A 20,064-nucleotide genomic window follows, 5' to 3' on the forward strand; every position below is an offset into this window, starting at 1 on the left:
AGAGCAAAAGATAGCATGTATAGTAAGTAATGAAACAACAGATTAATAAATTGAGCTTCCCTGAAAGTAAGAATTTCAGTTGATCAAAAGATACAATAAATAGTGAAGACCAGCCATAAAGAAAGAAAATATATTTGTGATATATATATATATATATATATATATATATATATATATATGAAAAGGGACTTGGAATCTTTTAAAAGCCTCCTACAAATCAGAGAGTAAAAGAGAGACCACCCAAGTTTTAAAAATGGCAAAGGACTTTAACAGTCGCTTTATAAAAGAGGTTGCTCCAATGGCTAATAAGCAAATAAAAAATTTTAACATCATTAATGATCAGGGAAATACAAATTGAAATCACATGTGTAATTTTATACCCCCAGAATAGTTAAATAAAAATTGACACTATAAAGCTTTGGTGAAGATACTGAGTAAAAAGAATGCAAACACTGCTGGCAGGAATGTGATGTTTTAAGCCACTCTGGAAAACTATTGGGCAGTATCTATTAAGCTGAACATATATGTTTACCCTATAACTCAGCAATTCTACTTCTAGACAGACATGCACATACATGTGCACCAAACATATATACAAATATGTTCAGAGATGCATTATTTTCATTATCTTCAAACTGTAAATAACTCCCAAATGCATCAGCAATAAGATAGAAAATAAGTTCTAAAATGCACAATATGGAATTCTACATAGAAATGGAAAAGAACAAAGTACTGCTAGAGGCAACTGTATGCCACATATATATGTCTGGTTGAACTTGGTGAAGACGTGTGCTAATATTCTTCCATTTAATTAAAAGTGTAATTTTATACAATAGAGACAGATTCTGGGCCCCATCCAGCCAAAGTTGTTAGAATTCTCTGAGCTGCAAACTGCCCTTCTCTGTTTTTGTTTTGTTTTTGTTTTTTCCTAGAAACAGAGGTTGGTAGGTTAGGGAAAAGCAAAAGCAAGGCATTCTGTTTTGCTTGTTACACTATCCAATAGATACCACAAACATTTGACCATTGTGGTCAGAAGATATTTTCTTTTCTACTATTTTCGTTCGGTTTTCGGTTTCTCAAGACACTGTCTTAAACTGAGTAGATTTTTCTTAAATGCTACATAGCAAGTAGAAAAATCTTAAATAAAATCTTTATCTTATCATATTTAGTAGAGTAAGTCTGGAATGTTGTTAAAGCAGATTTGAACCTAGAGTCTGTCCATAGTTCGCACTCTCAGTTATAGGCTGCCTCCAGAGCTAAAATCTTAATGAATGGGAGCTACTGCAATTGAGTGTGCACAGAGTTGTGTGAAAGCCCTTGCCTTCTACTTACCTTCCAACACAAAGCCCTAGGTCAGAATCAGACTACCAAGCTTAAAAAAACAAAAAACAAATCTGAGAACTCCATAATACAGAAAACGATCCCTTTCACTTGTATTGCCAATTCAAGGATCGGATTGTATTTGTGGGCACTTCTTTTCTGGAGCTGTGGGAAAAACACTGGTATCATTCGACACTTTTTTCTCTCAGTAAAATCTACACTTCATAATGTTTATAGTCAACTTGAGGAAGCATTCCAGCTATCATACTCCTCGGCAAATATTTTAGACCTAAGGGTGTAAGTGATATTAAATTATGATACACAATGATTTATATAGGTTTATACAAAAATCTTCATGATTTTTCCTCTCTGAAGACCTGTGCTTTATTTGCTCACCCCATGTGGGTTCATCTGCAGCCCTACCCTGAAGATTACTCACAGCTCCCTCCTGAAAGCCAGCATCTCCTCAGATGCTGCCTCAGTGGCTCCCACTCTTACTGTCGTCCCCCAAGTTCTCTTGATGACATTGCTTTGGCTTACCTGGCTTTCTTTGCCGGGGGCCTTCATTAACTTTTTAAAATTTCTTGCTTGACCACATCCACAGCATTCTGCAATGTTCTCCTTGACCTGTGCCAGGTTGCTCTTATTTTAAACAAAATTTTGTGAAAATGTAGAATATGGAAATAAGCTGAAGGGCACAGTGACAGTCTTTTCTTAGCCTAGTTAAACTGCTAATATGACGTTTTCTGCCCAGGATGCAAGTCCCTATTTACAGCATTTAGTTCCAGGCCTACAGTCTATAGCACACTCAGGACATTCTACGGCTTCTATGGTTTCTCTGACCCAGCACAGAAAAACATTACAAAAACAGAATAGCTCACACCTGGGAGAGGCTCAGAGGGCTTTATGAACCAAATGTCACACACCCGGAAATCTTCAGAGCCACAAAGTGTCCAATTAAGACAAAGAAACAGTCCTCTCAGGTAGATGGCATCTTCAGGTTGGAAAGAGGGGCTTTCACAGAGGAAAGAGTCTCTCCACTAAAATGAGGTTAGAAGGAAACTCCACCCTCAGAATTAAGAGTCCTTTATTTCCCACTATGAAGGGATTGGAGTAGTAACAAGCCAAAGGCCTCTCTCCTTACAGGCTGTAAGCACCGCAACTTTCCCATGTTAGTATTTATATTTTATTGTCTTGTCTGTTTCCATGGAATGATTAGTTGTAATCATTTAAATTAAAAGAATCTTAAGGAAGTACTAGAAAGGCAATGCAGAAGATTCTCAAAAAACAGCATAGGTCAACTTTCACGTCCACATCTGCTAATTACATGGCTTCTGGGGAATACCTCTGGGGTTGGTTAAAATAAATACAGAAATCCCGTTCCACCATTCCCATTATCATCACCAGCAGCATAGCAGCAACAACAACAGACAGGAATATTGTCGAGTCCATCCATTTAGGGCAGAAAATGAAGGCAAAAATGTTTTGATGGGGCAAGTACTTTTCACTCAGTTGCACAGAAGAATCCTGGCTAATGACTAACCCCCTTTCCAAGGCTTTAGTCATTCTCCTTTCGTGAATAATTTTGGGTTAGAAGGTACCAGGCAGAACGTTTAGTAGCTCACTTTAGAAAACTTGTGCATTTATCCCATTTACCCTGTCATTGCCACAAATGATACCTCCATGAGTATATTACTTGTCATTATAGTATCATAACCTAACAGAATGGTACATAGTATTAAGAATGTCTTTGTTGCATAAACAAGTCAAGTAATAATAATGACTACTTTTTCATTGCCTTTGTGCTGATTTTAAATGTACAATTCAATGACAATTTATGAAAGAACAGATTCACTGCTTATGGTTGCCCTAAGGCATATATGTACACTAGGCATTTGTGCCTAATGTATAAATAAATCTTCAGGATTTGGGAATAACATAAAAAAAAGTGTCAGTCCAATGTATAAAGTTTTATTTGTTTTCTTGTTTTAGTTTGCTTTTAGCTCTGATAAGAAAATAAATGACCACTTTGACATATCTACATCTGTCTCTGCTCAAAACGAACTTTTGTATTTTATTAAGTCAGATATCTGTTAACTAAACAAAAAGTAAAGTGCATAGTGGTGATGAGAAATAATATCAACCACTATTATTCTGTCTAGGACACTCTTACATACAGAGTTCAGGATGTTAAAATGAACGTAATGATGCACAATTACTATTGTCTCCCAAAAGGTATGTTCTGTCCATGGTTTTGAAAAAAATATCTGAAGAATCCTGAAGTAATAACATTTCCATTTAACATCTCATGGATGTTTTACATCAGTCTTCTGCCTGAAAATGTTTAATCAGACTTTAATTCAGGAGCCACAGCAGTGGTTTCTATGGTGATCATGTTGGACAAGCAGTTCAATTTTCAGGGCCTCACCTCCAGGCTGTCCTCCAACAGTCTCCCATCCCCAAAGACCGCTTCCTAATTCAACCCTATTCTAGAAGAAATCCACACTCTTATGGATGGTCTTCCGCTCCCCAACCCTTCCAACTTGCTCCTCTTTTCTCTAACCAATAGTTTCCCAGAAATTAAGCTAAGATAGTGGAAGGCAAACACTGTGATTGCATAGTTAGAATAATTCATACAATGCTGTGAATAATTGATAGGTACCACCAGGGAAGGCTTCTTGTTCTTTAATTGATGGAATGTGCTCACAGTATTTTTTTGAGTATTGGGTTCATTGGCTTCCAAGATGCCTCTATGTGAGCTACCTCACTATCATATTTTCTTACCTGTTCCCCCAAAATAGAAACTGAAAAGATAAAAGCCAGTAACCTGACATCTCAAAAGCTTACACACTGCCTACTATTTTGAGCAGTTTATCATCAGTATAAGTAAAAAGAGCTAAAAGAAATATAAAAACTTCTGATATACATACAAAGATGATACAAAATGAAATTCAAACTTTTATAACAATAAACATCATTAATTATTTAAGGCAATAAACTTTAAGTATGTATTTCCCATTATCATCTTATAATAAAAATTTTATGGGGTATGTATATTTCACTTGTCTTTAAAGCAGAATACTAAGGGAGCACTTTTAAAATTATCTTTACCAGTTTTCATAATATTGACTTTTATTATTTCCTAAAGTAAATCAATACTTATTTCATTTTGTATATTAAAATTATGGCCCAATGTCAGTTTCTCTTAATATAATAATATATATGTTATTTCAGAGAGGAAGGGAGAGAGAGAGAGACAGACAGAAACATCAATGATGAGAGAGAATCATTGATCAGCTGCCTCCTGCACATCCCATACTGGGGATTCAGTCCACAACCTGGGCATGTGCCCTAACTGGGAATTGAACTGTTAACTTCCAGGTTCATAGGTCAATGCTCAATCACTGAGTGACATCGCTCAGGCAGTTACTCTTTTTCTGCTTTCTTTATAAAAATAATTGATAGCACTTTCTATGAAAATCACATTGAGACAAATTACTAAAATAAAAAATATTTCTAATGAAAACAAAACTCCAACTATCTCAGAGACTAAAGTAGACAACCTAGATCAATAAACCATACTGGAAGCACAGAGGAAAGGCATCTGCATGTGAATCTTATGGTTCAGAGAATCCACTTGGCAGCTGACATTGGAAGAACAGAAAGAACTAGCACAAGCAGTGGCAAAAACTGAGTTACTATAGTTAGTGGGTGGCATCAGGGCCCTTGGATTATATCCAGGTGTGTTGAAAGTTTCAACAATGCTGATCGAAGCTATAGAAAAGATAAATACATTTTAAAATCAGTACGACCCCACTGGCTGAATAACCCAAAATTGTACTTGAATGGAATTCAACTTTGGCTGAAATTTCTTAAAAATCTGGCCACAGGTCTGCCATCAACACATATGTTTTGGTTTGACACTGGGCCTCCCAAACAACAAAGCAGGTGAAATTCCACAAAGATACACTTCTAATAAATCATCCTGTCAGCTAGACAGTAACATTTACATCTCACCCTTCCAATTCCTAATTGGATAATCAGTTGCAAGACTAAATTACACAGTACTGAAGGCAGTAAGAAACACAGGCATGTAAACAATATCACAATGGCTCATTGTATTGTCAAGTTTACCCTACTTAAGCATGCTATTTCTATTTAGATAAAAAAAGCCTCATAATGATACCATTTTTATGAAGGCCCTAATCAAGTAAAACTAACCAACACAATACATTGTTTAGGAGTACATACTATTTTTTTAAGGGAAAGATAAACACAAAATTCGGAATGGCAGCTACCTTCAGTAGAAGGCAGAAATATGAGCTGGGAAAATAACATGATATAGAAAGGAACAGTACTAGTAAAATCAATTTTATAAATATGTTAATACCTTAGGCACCTATCAATTAAACTCTTTTGTGTTTATCATTTTTTCCATGATTGACTTTTGAAACACCTCTATCATGCTTAAACTATGGGCTACTTTATGGAATAGGACATAGCAAACCTGGATTATGCAGAGAGTAACATATTTACTGTTAATTAGATATCCCTTTGAAAGTTCTTTGATCTTTGCAGTAGTATAAGAGCATGTAAAAAGAGCTAATAATGTGCTTTTAGTTCTTTGATATTTGCCATTATTTCTTTTATTAAGATTTAATATTTTAGAGCACTTTTGGTTCATAGCACAATTGAGGAGATGGTACAGAGATTTCCCATATACTCACTGGCCTACAGGACAGTCTCTCAATTATCAACATCCCCACGAGAGTGGTGGTATATTTGTTACAACCGATTGACATGTCAGAATCACCCAAAGGTTCTAATTTACACTAAGGTTCACTCATGGTGATGTACATTCTATGGATTTGGGTAGATATATAAGGACATGCATCCATTATTAAAGCATCATATAGACTATTTTAATCACCTAAAAATCATTTATGCTCTACTTATTCATCCCTCCTCCTACCTCCAACCCTGGGAACCACTGATCTCTTTATTCTCTCCATAGTTTTGCCTTCTTCAAAATGTCCTGTAGTTGGAATCATGTAGCCTTTTCAGATTACCTTCTTTCACCTAGTAATATGCATTTTAAAAGATGGGATACATACATATGATGGACTATTACTCAGGCATGAAGAAAGATGAGATGCTGCCATTTGTGACAATATGGATGGACCTTGAGACTATTATGCTAAGTGAAAAAAAAATCAGTTAGAAAATGCTAAGAACCACATTTTCACTCACATGTGGAATATAAAACTGAAACTCATGGACACAGACAACAGTGTGGTGGTTATCAGAAGAAGGGGGCAGTGAGATGGTGGGAGGTGGGGAGAGCCTAATACATGGTGATGGAACATGGTTTGACTTTGGGTGGTAGGCCCACAGTGCAATATACAGATTTGGTATCATGTAGCGTACACTTGAAACTTGTATGATTCTATTGACTAGTGTCACTCCAATACATTTAATTTAAAAAGATTTCTCCATGTCTTTTTATGGTTTGATAGCTCATTTCTTTTTAGTGCTAACATCCATTGTCTGAATGTACTACAGTTTATTTATTCATTCACCAACCTAGGGACACCTTGGTTGCTTTCAAGTTTTGGCAATTATAAATAAAGCCTCTATAAATTTGTGTGTGCAGGTTTCGATGTGGACACATGTTTTCCACTGTATTTGGGTTAACAAAAATGCTAGGTTGTATGGCAAGAATATCTTTAATTTTGTAAGTAATAGCCAAACTGTCTTTCAAAGTAGCTGAACCACTTTCAGAATTGAATGAGAGTTCCTGTTGCTCCATAGCCTTACCAGCATTTGGTGTTATCAGTGTCTTGGATTTTGTCCATTCCAATAGGTGTATAGTGGTATTTTGTTGTTTTGATTTGCATTTTCCTGATGACATATGATGTGTGAAATCTTTTCATATGCTTACTTGCTTCTCATTTATATATCTTCTTTAGTGAGGTATCCGTTAAGGTCTTTGACACATTTTTTTTTAATCACTTTATTTTTATCTACTGAGCCAAACTGGTCTCACTTTATTTTTTATTTTTAAGAGTTCTTTGCATATTTTGGATTACAGTCCTTTATCAGTATTTCTTCTGCAATTATTTTCAGAAGTCTGTTGTTCATTTTCCCCATTGTCTTGACATTGTCTTTCTTAGAGCATATGTTTCTCAACTTAATAAAGTCCAGCTAATCAATTATTTCTTTCATGGTTCAAGAGTTTGGTGTTGAATTTAAAAAGTCACTATCAGACCCAAGGTCAACTATGTTTTCTCTTATGTTATCTTATAAGTTCGAGTTAATTTTTGTGAAGGTTATAAGTCTGTGTCTAGATTCATATTTTTGCAGGTGGATGCCCAGTTGTTCCAGTGCATTTTCTGAAAAAACTACCATTGCTCCATTGACTTGTCTTTGTTCCTTTGTCAAAGATCAGTTGCATTTATTTAGGTCTTTTTCTTGTCTCTCTATTCTTTTCTACTGATCTATTTTTCTACTCATTCACCAGTACTACATTGTCTTCATTACTGTAGCTTTTTAGTAAGTCTTGAATTCAGATATGTCAGTCATCTAACTTTGTTCTTCAATATTTTGTTAACAACTCTGTAGGTTTTTTGTTTGTTTGTTATTTTTGTTGCTTTCCTCTCCATAAAAACCTAAGAACCAGTGTTTTGCTATCCACAAAATAACTTTCTGGAATTTTTATTGAGATTGCATTGAATCTCTAGATCAAGTTGGGAAGAACTGACATTTTGATAATATTGTCTTTTTATCCAGGAACATGGAATATATCTTCATTTATTGATTCTTCCTTATTTTTGTTCATCAGAGTTTTATAATTTTCCTTATATGTATGTTAGGTTTATACCTAAGTATTTCATTTTTGCGGGGGAGGGGGGTGTTTCTAATGTAAATTGTATTGTGTTTTTAATTTCAAATTCCATTTTTTCATTGTTGATATATAGGAAAGTGATTGTATCCTACACCCTTGTTATAACCACTTATTAGTTCCAGGAGTGGTTTTTTTTTTTTGGGGGGGGGGGGGCAATTCATTTGGATTTTCTACACAATATTTACCACTTGCTAATCAAATCCAAATATGACCATCTTTGGTAGAATCAAAATACAATTTGAGGTTACTCTCCCAATTGCTAGGTAAAAACTAATTTTTTAAAAAAAGCTTCTGCTGAAATTTCTCTGAGACCTGAATCTGATTAAAAGAGTTTTTCGTGTATGTTTTTTTCTTTTGTGCATTATTTACTCTGGACATTATGAAGAGTATTCTCTGATCTTTGACAATTTCTCAAAGAGATAGTAGTTGATCGTTTTCACAATGTAATTAATATAGTAGATCTATAGAGAGGCTGAAAATTTCAAGAGTTGGGTACAGTTGCCAAGTTGTTTGCACTACTTAGTCCATTTCAAACAAATGAGAGGCACATTAAAAAAATCAATAGGAGATTCAAATAAAAAGTCAATTGACCCATCTGAACAATCTGGATTTGTACTACACTGCAGTCCTGGACAACGGTGGTTTTTATGGAGAAAAGAGAATAATGAGATAGAAGCAGCTTAGGGAGGTAAAAGCAAGAACATTAATTTTGAGTACGAATTTGAAATACATATTAATCCTCTAAGCAGAGACAAAACAGGCAGTTGGATAAAGGAATATGGAACTCAGGAAAGATTGGGACTCCAGATTTAAATATGGAGGACCAACCCACATAGAATATACTGAAAACTATGATGCTAGGTGAGATCCCCAAGTGCATGAATGTAGAATATGAAGGGAAGAGGATCTAGAACTGATTTCTGGACATTTGATATTGAGAGGTTAAGAAGAGGAAGAGGATCTGGAAAGGGAAACTAAGAAAAACAGCCAGAAAAGTAGGAGGAAAGTCAGGAGAGCATATTTTCCCAGAAGCCAAGTTTAAGAAAGTATTTCAAGAAACAGAAAGTGACCAACTGGATCGAGTATTTCTGAGAGTTTGAGTTAAATAAAGACTTAAAATTGGCCATTATATCTGTCAGTGCAGTGGTGACTGATGGCCTTAATTATAGCTCTTTCAGCAGTGGGTTTAAGAGAGAATGGGAGAAGAGGAAGTGGAAACTAGATGTGTAGACAGTTCTTTTAAGAGCTTTGCTGAAAATAGATTAAGAAAAATAGAGTGGCACTAAAAGACTCAAGCTCAAGATAAATTTTATTTTGTTTTGTGTACGATGAGATATAGCACAGTATGTTTGTAGACTGATGGAAATGAATCAATAGAAATGGAAAATTATATAATACCAGAGGGAAGAGGGGATAATTTCAGTAACGGAATACTCAGGTAGGTTAGAGGTCGTTGAGTGTGCACACAGAAGAGGTGTCCTTAGAAGAACAGACAGTTCATCCATTGTAACAGGAGGGAACATGCAGTACAGCTTCACTTCAAGGTAGATTGGTAGAAGTGATAATGGGAGAATGCAGAAGTCTCTCCTGATTGCTTTTGTTTTCTTATTGAAACAAGTAGCAAGTTCATTATGTGCTTTGGCCAATATGAAGATTGTTCTCTGAGTGATCAGGGAATAGATGACCAAGTTTGAGGATAGAGGGAAACAGGCACTGTGAGAATAGGATATTCAACTGACTAGGGACTGTAGCACATTGTTGGCAGTACTGAGGGCCCCCGGGATATTGGCGGTCATACAGATCAAGCAAGACCCAATGGCATGCTTCTGTGATTTTTTCAATAGTGCTCGGCTGCTCAGGTGCAGACATGAGTAGGCAGGTAGTCGGGTTTAGTCAGAATTACAGATTTTCTAGATGAGTAAAACTGAAGGCAAAAGGGATATGGTAATTGAGGATATGTAAGGGTGTGTTTATAACGTTGGACCACAAATCTTTGGTTTTAAAAAATGAGGAAATGAGGAAGGCATAAAGACTGGGGAAATCATCCCACTACAAATTAATAGAGCAAGCCCCATTTCAGCAAAAAACAGGGAGGTTACATCTGTTGGCATTCTATTTTTTTTTTTTTAAATCTCTTTTTCTTTACACTTTAGATCTGGTAGAGTGCTGATCCCTTTCTATTTGTGCCTAAGGACACTAATGGCAATTTTTAAAATATCAAAGTAGGTCACATCATAATGGCTTTCTGTGGCAAACATAAATTGGTTCAGATTGTGGTTATTACAATTAAGTTATGTGGAAACATTAAATGTATTAGAATAAAAAATAATTTTAAGCTATAAAGTTAAGTTGCCATTCAGTAAAAATGTGAAGTAGGAATAAAGCAAATGCAATGATACACTTCTATTGACTTCTAACTTATATTTGATAGAGATCCTGTTTAGATCAAAATATATTTTATTTTTTATCCTTAACTTTGAAGAAAGAGAAGTCATTAGGAAAACTGCTTATAATTATTACCATATACATATCTTTTAACTATCTGTACCAGAACGGCCTGTGGTAGTACACACATAAATGAAATCTTAGCCCAAGGAAATTCACATTATGAGATATCAAGGTTAAGTCTTATTTAAAGTTACAATAACTTAAGTTCTTTTTTATTCTATGCTATTTAAAATCACAATTTAAGAGCAAAGAAGGGCAGTCTGATTGGATGAGATCTTTAAAATAATTTAGTCATTCTAGAGAGGCCTACACAAAACTGGAATTTACCTTTGAAACTGACCAATGATAAAAGTATATAATGGATAGGAAAAGCTAATTTAGCCAGATATCCTTTAATGGGTGACTGGTTGTGGGAAGTATAACATGAAATGCCACTCAGCATTAAAAGGAACAAGCCATCAACATATGAAACAACTTGTATGAATCTCCAGGGAATTATTCTGAGTGAAAAAGCCAATCCCCAAAGACACATATATATGATCCCATTTATATATTAATATTGAAATGACAAAATCATAGAGAACAAAGTAATGGCTGGCAGGGGCCAGGGATTGGACTAAGAGAGAAAGAAGGTGTGACCATAAAAATGCTGCATGAGGTCCCTTGTGGTGATGTAACTGTTCTGTGTCTTAACTATTTCAAGATCCATGTCCTGGTTGTGATATTAGTTATACAGGATGTTACAATTGGGGAAAACTGAGTAAAGCTACACAGATATCTCTGCATTATGTTATACAACTAATGGCAATCTACAATTAACTCAATAAAAATGTGAAATATAAAATATTTAATAAAAGGTTAATTTTAAAAATACCATTTATAATAACACTAATAAAAACAAAACAGGTATACCTTTAACAAAATATGTACAGGAGCTATATGCTGGAAACTATAAAATACCAATGAAAGGTATATAAGATCTAAATAAATAGAGAGATGTATCATGTTCATGGATTGGAAGAGTACATGTTAAGATGTCAAGTTTTCCCAAATAATTTTTTAGATTCAATGAAATTCCTCTCAGAAGTCCCAGTAGAATTATTTGTAAATATTTACAAAAGTAATCAAAAATTTAAGCAGAAGCAAAGCACTTAGGAATAGCCTAATAAATTTTGAAAAAATCAAGGCTGATGATAAATGCAATAATCAACACAGTGTGGGACTTGTGATGAAACAGACACATCAGTAGAACAGAACAGAGTCCACATAGGCCCACAATGTAGTCACTTGATTTCTAACAAAGGTGCAAAGCAATTGTGAAAGAATAGTTCTTTCAAGAAATGGTGCTGGAACAACTGTATATCCTTATGAGGAAAAACGTATAAGGAAAAGACTCAATTTGACACTTTTTAGAACTAACTAGAAAAAGATCATAGGGGTAAGAAGTAAAACTTCTAAAAGGAAACAGAGAAGAAACTCTTTCTGACCTTGGATTAGGTAAAACGTTCTTAAATAAACATCAAACGCATGTTCCATAAAAGAAAAATAATAATTATTTGGATGTCATAAAAATGATAAACTTTTGCTCTGCAAAAGAAATTACATGCTATGCCAGGAAGAAAATGTTTGCAAATCTCATATTTGACAAAGAACTTATATTCGGCATACACAAAAACTCTTAACATTTAATCCTAAGAAACAATCTAATTTTTTAATGGGCAAAATATTGGAACAAATACTTCTCAAAGATATGATATGTATGATAAAATGCACAGAAAAAGACTCTTAACATCAATAGTCACCAGTGAAATGTAAATTAGAACCACCTAGCACACACTTATTATAATAGCTAAATTAGAAGAAAAATTGACAGTGCCACATTGATGAGACTCAAAGCAATTGGAACTCTCCAACACTGCTGATGGCAATACTATGTGGCACATCCACCCTGGAGAAGAGTTTGCAGTTTCTTATCCAGTTAGATAACCAAGCAATTCCACTCCTAGGTACATTCCCAGTAAAAATGAAAACTCATGCTCATGCAAGAACTTGTATGCAAATGTTTATAGCTGCTGCTTTATAATTATCCCAAACTAGAAAAAAAAAACACCCACTCAAATGCCCTTCAACTTATGAGTGGATAAGTATTCCATGATATTCATAAGTTGATTCAATAATAAAATCAAATGCTATTCAGTAATAAAATAAAACAAACTATTGATACACAACAGCATGTAGGAATCTGAAATGCAGTATGCTAAACCCATAGAGGCATACACAAATGCAACATATTGTATGTTATGTTTTTCTAGAAAAGGCAAAACCATAGGAATAGAGAACAATTCTGGGGTTTCTAAGATTTAGGGGAGGGTTTTCTATATGGGGATAGCATGAAGGAATATCTTTAGGTTACTGTAGGGGTGGCTACATAAATACACTCCATCTTAATTTATTCCTAATTTTCTGTTACTGTAGGGGTGGCTACATAAATACACTCCATCTTAATTTATTCCTAATTTTCTGTTCATCTATCAAAACTCATAAACGGTACACCAAAAAGTTAATTTTTGTGAATGTTAATTTAAAAATTAATTTTTACAAACCATATGTATACATTGAGCTTCTGTTTTTCTTTTTTTTTAAAAAAAAAGAGAGAGAGAATATATATGGCTCAAAAGGTAAAATAACAAAATATTAACATTGGTATCTCTGAGTGATCTCTGTAATTTAAAAATAACTTTTAAACCTGACTGTATATGTATATACACTGTATATATACACATATATATAACTGCAGCCTGACTCTTTATGTGTATTTCTGTGTGTATATAAAGTTCCCATTTAAATACCATCTTAAAGCACTCAAATGCTAAGATGCACAAAAAAATAGGGATAAATTAAGATGGAGTGTATTTTCTTCCCTATGGTTTCCTGTACTGTACAAATTCTCTATGATTCTATGCATTGCTTGTGAAATTAAATGTTTAAATAATAATAACCTGACACATCTAAGTCAATATGAAGGGGCTATACCATTAACTCACTGACTTTTTAGAATTCCATACTTCTAAAATACTGTAATGGACACGTTCTATTTTCTCAAGTTGCAAAACAGTATTCAAGCAATTTCTCTGGTTATTCTTGAGTAGTCTATCTTGATGAAGCCAATGGAAACTACATTCCCTATCTTGCTCCAGAATTGATCTGACCAAGGGATGCCCTGCATTGAAAGGGAACTCTGTGCTCACTGGGTTTCGGGAGGACTGCCCTGCAGGTGAGAAATGGGCCCGTTGCTATCTAGCCACAGGCTGCTAGACACAAAAGAAAGCTCTGTTGTTATGGAATCCTAAGCAGAAAGATTTTTCCAAGCATGCTTGGCTCACAGGAATAGCTGATTCAATATGGAAAATTGTACTATTGTTCACAGTTCCACAGAAACACATGACATTTCAGGGGAACACAGAGAAACAAATGAAAACCCTCAAGAGCAGCTACCAATTTTGCTAAATGTTATACCAGAGATGGGGGATGGCAGGGATGGGAAAAGAAGTGACCTCAACTAGTGGTCAGATGACTTTCTGTAATTTCAATAACAGTTGCAACTAAGAAAGGGAATGGGTGATTATATCCTTAACTATATCCCCTACTCTAACAAAACCAGGTCCCCATTTTATGTTTGATTCAAAAGAAAGACTTTCAAAGAAAGTGAACAGGGTGCTTTGCAAAGTTTTACACTCATAATTATTTCCCTAGGTTAGGAAAAAACATCATTTAATTCTTCAAGTTTATGTGCACATTTCAAGGTCAAAGATGATTCTACTTAAAAGAAAAAATGGTGCTGTTGTTGTTGTTTAGTTTCACCTTCATTGTATAATATCCAAAAACAAACCAAAAAAAAAAAAGCATAAACAGAGCCCCACCTCATTTTGTTCACTGAGTACTCAATGCACAATTGGCCTTCAAGTGGCATTCTGTTGTTTTAACTGGCAAAACTTATGACCACAGTTATAAAATGACATAGATAATCTCTTTTCTAGATATTTTATTTCCTATTTAGAATTAAGTCATGAACTGGTGTGAAGGATATTTTATTATCCTATATAATAAAAGCCTAATATGCTAAATGTCATGAACTAATCTCAAGAATATTTTATTATCTTATATAATAAAAGCCTAATATACTAAATGTCTGATCATTTGACCAGTCACTATGACACACACTGACAACCCGGGGGGGGGGGGGGGGGGGGAGGCTATAACTGGTAGGTTAGCTTGACACTGGGGTCTGGCCAATGGGGACTGGGTGAGACGAGGCGGACACAACCACACAACCTGGAACCCTTCCATGGTTCCTCCCTGGCCCCAATTGTGCACTGGTGGGGTCTCTTGGCCTGGCCTGCACCCTCTTACAATCTGGGACCCCTCGGGGAATATCAGAGAGCTGTTTTGGCCCAATCCCCACAGACCAGGCCTCGGGGCCCCACTGGTGCACGAATCCCTGCACAGGGCCTCTAGTAAGTATATAAGTAAATATAAGACAAACTCAAATGCATTATTTAGAATACGTATGTAGTTCTAATTTTTAAACATTTTTTTTAAAATGTCAAAAATTCTTAGCATCTCTGAAAGCAAAAAATGTATCCTCCAGGTATTCTTAACCATTTCCTGATTTTTGGATACCACACGCTTTTCAACATCTAAACCCTTATTAATCCTTTGCACTCTGGTTTTCTTAAATTCTTTTGCAATACAGATTTAGATAACAAAAACAAGTGCCTACATCCTATTAGCTTAAACCTCTACAAAAATGCCTTCATCTAGTCAAAATATAAGACCAAGCCTTTGGCTTTCCTAAAAGCATGATAAAAGAAATATCTATAATAATAAAAGCATAATATGCTAATTAGACCAAAAGACCTTTCGGACGAAGCCAGGGTTGTGAGGAAAGCCCAGGTCCTGGGTGCCAGAGGGAAGATGGTGCCGGCAGCTAGGGGAAGGAAGGCCGACTCTTGCATGAATTTGGTGCATCGGGCCTCTAGTTAACTATAAGAATACTGCTATATGCTCTGCTAAAAACCAAACAAAGGCATTACTACTTTGGTCTCTGTATGACAGTCTGAGTGATAAATAACCTTGAAAAGTCAGTGCCTGGAAATAACTTATTTTTTTTCTTCCTGATAAATTGCTATGCTTCCTTTATGCTAACACTAGGGACAATGTAATCATATGAGTATTCTTTTTTACGTTGGTTGCCCTAAATATTAGCTAAACTTCTTTCACAATGGCAATAAGTAGCCTATCTCTGTTGCCTAATACATATTTTTCTCTTCCTTTTATTTTAAAGCTTTTTTTTTTTTACAACATGTTTCTAATCATGTTACAGTAAGAGTCACCTTCAATGTATTTTGAAATATGTTTAGATGTGTTTAGAAGGCAGTAGTAATAAGTGATCTATATAGCAGGTCAATACTAAATTTTGGTAAGAAAAAGTTTCCATTTGTTCAAATGTTTAAATATACCTATATACTCCAGCACTATTTTGAGGTCTCAACATACATCTGCCTTTTTCATTTATATATATATATATATATATATATATATATATATATATATAGTTGTGTCCTATAAACTAGTCTATGTTAAATTTCAAAAACAGAAACACTGAGGCCTAGGGCAGCATCTATTACATTGGATGACCATATTAAAGTGCAGACTCTGATTCAGAAGGTCTGGGGTGAACCTGAGGTTCCACCTTCTAGCAGGTTCCCAGAAAAGTTGGAATCTTTGTTCCCCAGACCACACTACGATGACGCAGTGCCTAAACAACCTCAGCGCATGCGGAAATGAAAAGTCAGTACAGGAAAAATAATGAGTCAAATGTAGCCCAAAGGGATAACTCTCCAAACAGTGGGAACTACCAACTAGAGCAAATAGGACAGCCAGTTTTCTGTTGCAATCTTTAAAAATCAAATTTCCTAAATCCAATGTAAATATTAATTAAATTTTTAATAACAAATGTCCAGTTCATGTTTTTCAGAGAAGTTGATTCTGTGTTAGACAGTCTACCATATATATTTGAATAAAGTTCAGGTTTATATATTTCAAAAAGCTCTTTTATTTTTAATGTTTTAGGAGGAGACAGGGCAAGAAAAGAATGCTCATTGAAAATTTGGTAAGAAAAAGTTTCCATGTGTTCAAATGTTTAAAAATACCTATTATAACTTCAGCACTACTTTGAGGCCTCAACATGCATCTGCCTTTTTCATTTAATTTATTTATGTTGGTTTTATTCTGATTCCTCATTTTTATCATCTTGGGGGACAATTGTTACATAACTTGGGGGGGGGGGGCGCTTAGCCTTTGATTAGTGACCAGCGAAGGAATCTGCATCATTTGAAGAAAATTCATCAGCTGTAATATGGGTTAAGGAGGTATTTGAACATTAGTTAGCTAAATTTTCTTTCTTTCCAGCTTATTTCCAGCTAAGGATATTCCTTCTCCTGGCACAGCATGTTGCATAGTGATAGTCTCCAAAATACTCTACAGTAAAGCAAAGATCTAGTTTTTCCAATGTTGTTCAGTTTTTATAGATTCTCATATTGCCCATTGTTACATTTATGTCTCCTCTGCATAGTTTCATAGATGCAGTAGGAAAAAACATATATTTTGGTTAAAGCTCAAATTAACCAATTACCTAGGATACAGAAAGAACTAGCTGAGTCATTGCATAAATACAACAACATTTAAGAATTTCTTTTCTAAGTCTGAGGACATAAAGTCACATGTACTAGCTTTCTATTGCTGCTGTTACAAATTACGATATATTTAGTGACTTAAACAGCACACATTATTTTACATTTCTGCAGGGCAGAGGCCTAAAGTGGGTCTTTCCAGGTTAAAACCAAGGTGTCAGCAGGGCCATATTTCTCTAGAAGGCTCCTGAGGAGAATTTATTCCCTTGTCCTTTCCAACTTCTAGACAACTCCCACATCCCTTGGTTCTTGGACCCTTCCTTCATCTTCAAAGCCAACAATCTTGCATCATCTCTGTGAGTCTTGTTTTTTGTGAGTCTTGTTTTTTAACATACAGGAAGCAATGCTAATATGAGAAGCAGTCATCTTTTATGGATAAACCAGCACTGTCCATGCAGATCTCTCTCACCTGCTCACCCTCTTCTCTGCTCCCCTCCACCCTGTATCTAACGCAAAGGTGCTTCTGGGTGCTGTTCATAGTTCCTATGGATCTGCTGGGGTCTCCAACAGGGTTTTGGTTCAACATTGCTCCTAGGTGGCACCAAAATGGGCCCACTCTAGGTAAGGTCTGATTAAGAAAGGGGATGCTGTAGTAATTGAAGAGGAATTTTGTTCACATAGCCCCTAAAAGAATTCTGAAAACCTAGGTACATATTTTAAATGATACCTAAATATTTCTAACATAAGTTTAAAGACTTTCAAAGGGACATGGTTTCTAACGCTCTGCTACACATTTCCCAGAACCTCAGGGCTGAAGATTTCATTCATTCAATTTATGGCAAATATACCAAATTGCATAATTGGCAGGGCCAACCATCATTAAGGAGCCAGTCAACCCAAAACACCTTCCTGTCAAAACAAGTAGGATTTCCTTTTTCAATCAAATGTAAAGACAGTCCTGGTGACAATCATCTATGTTCCTAATGCTTAAAGGAGCAGATAAGCCCATCACAGAGCCTTGACATGTGCTCATCTTTTGGGTGAATGGGGAGCAAGAAAAAAACAACTGGCAGGCATCACACATATTCAGAGAGAGAGATCAATGTCAAGAAAGACATGGAAGTTGAAGATCTGAAAAATGAAACCTTTGGAACGTGGGAAGTCTTGGTGTTACAGGATATGAGCACAATTTGGAGACTGCCAGGGGGGGGAAGGAACTTAAATTCCTCTTTGAATGTATCTAACGTGATAGAAATAGAAGGTGGTTTTTCTAAACACAAGCCTGTGGCTACATTTCTTTGAAGGTCTCCAGCCTTTTTGGAAGTATCTTAAAGCAGGCATCAAGTTCTCCTCATCAACACTAAGGGTCAACAATAGAGATGACAATCTTGTTTGTGCAGCCAACCTGGGCCTCCCCGGGAATTGGCTGTAGGTTTTTCGTCGTCTTTAGCATTGGTGGCTTTTGTTTGAACCCTCTGCCCGTGCTTGGTCACTTTACAGTGTGTCCTGGGAGAGCAAGTGAGCCACCTTTCATTCTGAATGTTTCTGGGTAAATGGTTGTAAGGACATTACCACCGACAATGGGCAACAGACAACTTTATTAGGCGCTTTCTTTTCTTTGTGTGGAGGGTTTTGGCCCTTGCAGAGGGAGCCCCAGGTTCAATTGGACAGCACCCAGTTTCCACAGCCGCTGCAACTTGATCCCACGATGGGTGCTCTGGGAAAGCACCTTGGGCGAATGGGTCCGAGGCCCCTCAGGGCCAAGGTCGTCCAATCCACGTATTAAGTTGAGAATCTCTCCGTGTCACCTCTTAGAAGCAGGTCCGTGTTCCCCTCCGCATAGCCAGCCCACCACCTGGCTGCACCCCACCTCCACGCGAGCCCCAGCAGCAACCAGGTAACCTGGGGCGGTACAGAGGGGCTGCCGTGGGGCGCAGCCAGGCCTTCAGACGCAATCCCTGGGGGAGAGGCGGGGACCCCAGTGGATGGATGCTAGCGGCGCGTGCGCACAGGTGCTCGGGCACCCCCAGATAGGCTCAGGGCGGGGGAGGGGAGAGGACAGCCTTACCAGGTCTATGAACGTCAGGAACTTCCAGCTCCCGCCGTAGGTGTGGTGCGAGGGCATTTCGATGGCCTTGTAGTTGCACAGGATGGAGCAGTAGGACAGCAGGATCGCCACCCGCAGCACCTGACTGGGGACAAGCGCCATGTTCGCCAGAGGCCTGGGCTGGCCGGGCTGCAATGAGGGAGGGAGGGAGGGAGGGAAGGAGGGAGGTGCCGGGTGCGCGGTGGGGAGCCGGCGCGGCGGGCAGGGGGGCGGGGCGGGCCGGGCGCGCCCCGGGGACCTTGGCAACCGGCGCCGGGCAACCTGCGCGGGCGGGCGGGGCGGCGCGTGGGCATCGGGTTGGTCCGGGCCGAGGGCGGCGTGGCGTCAGCTCTGTCGTCATCCCCGTCATTCTGTGCCCTCGTGCTCCGTCCCTGGAGGCCCGGCCGGGGGGCGCCCCCTAGGCGTCCTGGGAATGGGGGTGCGGGTGACCCCAGAGCACGCCCAGCTGTGGGGACCGTGGTGGGTGATGACAACAGGGCGGGCGGGAGGTCAGAAGCCTGGCCTGGGAGAGGGGAGCCCGGGGTCCACCAGGGTCCCAGCTGGGGGGTCTCTGCGCAGGTCCTTGTGGTTGCTCCTGTAGATCAGTGTTTCCC

At 37.3% G+C, this 20,064-nt stretch overlaps 1 protein-coding gene across 2 annotated transcripts in view; it reads right to left on the reverse strand.

The window, feature by feature from the left end:
- AIG1 (androgen induced 1) overlaps positions 1-19,755 on the reverse strand; it is a 167,077-nt gene extending 147,322 nt beyond the window's left edge. Inside the window, exon 1 of one of the 2 annotated variants that reach the window (XM_084889331.1) lies at positions 19,433-19,752. In XM_084889331.1, coding sequence (XP_084745457.1) covers positions 19,433-19,573 — 141 coding nt within the window. In that variant the 5' untranslated portion in view covers positions 19,574-19,752. Of the gene's footprint in view, positions 1-19,432 lie in introns of both variants that reach the window. The other variant, XM_084889332.1, reaches the window with a different exon arrangement.
- Between the last annotated feature and the right edge of the window lie 309 nt (positions 19,756-20,064).

This window comes from Pipistrellus hanaki (assembly GCF_964339955.1).
Source record: "Pipistrellus hanaki genome assembly, chromosome: 7".
NCBI lineage: Eukaryota > Metazoa > Chordata > Mammalia > Chiroptera > Vespertilionidae > Pipistrellus > Pipistrellus hanaki.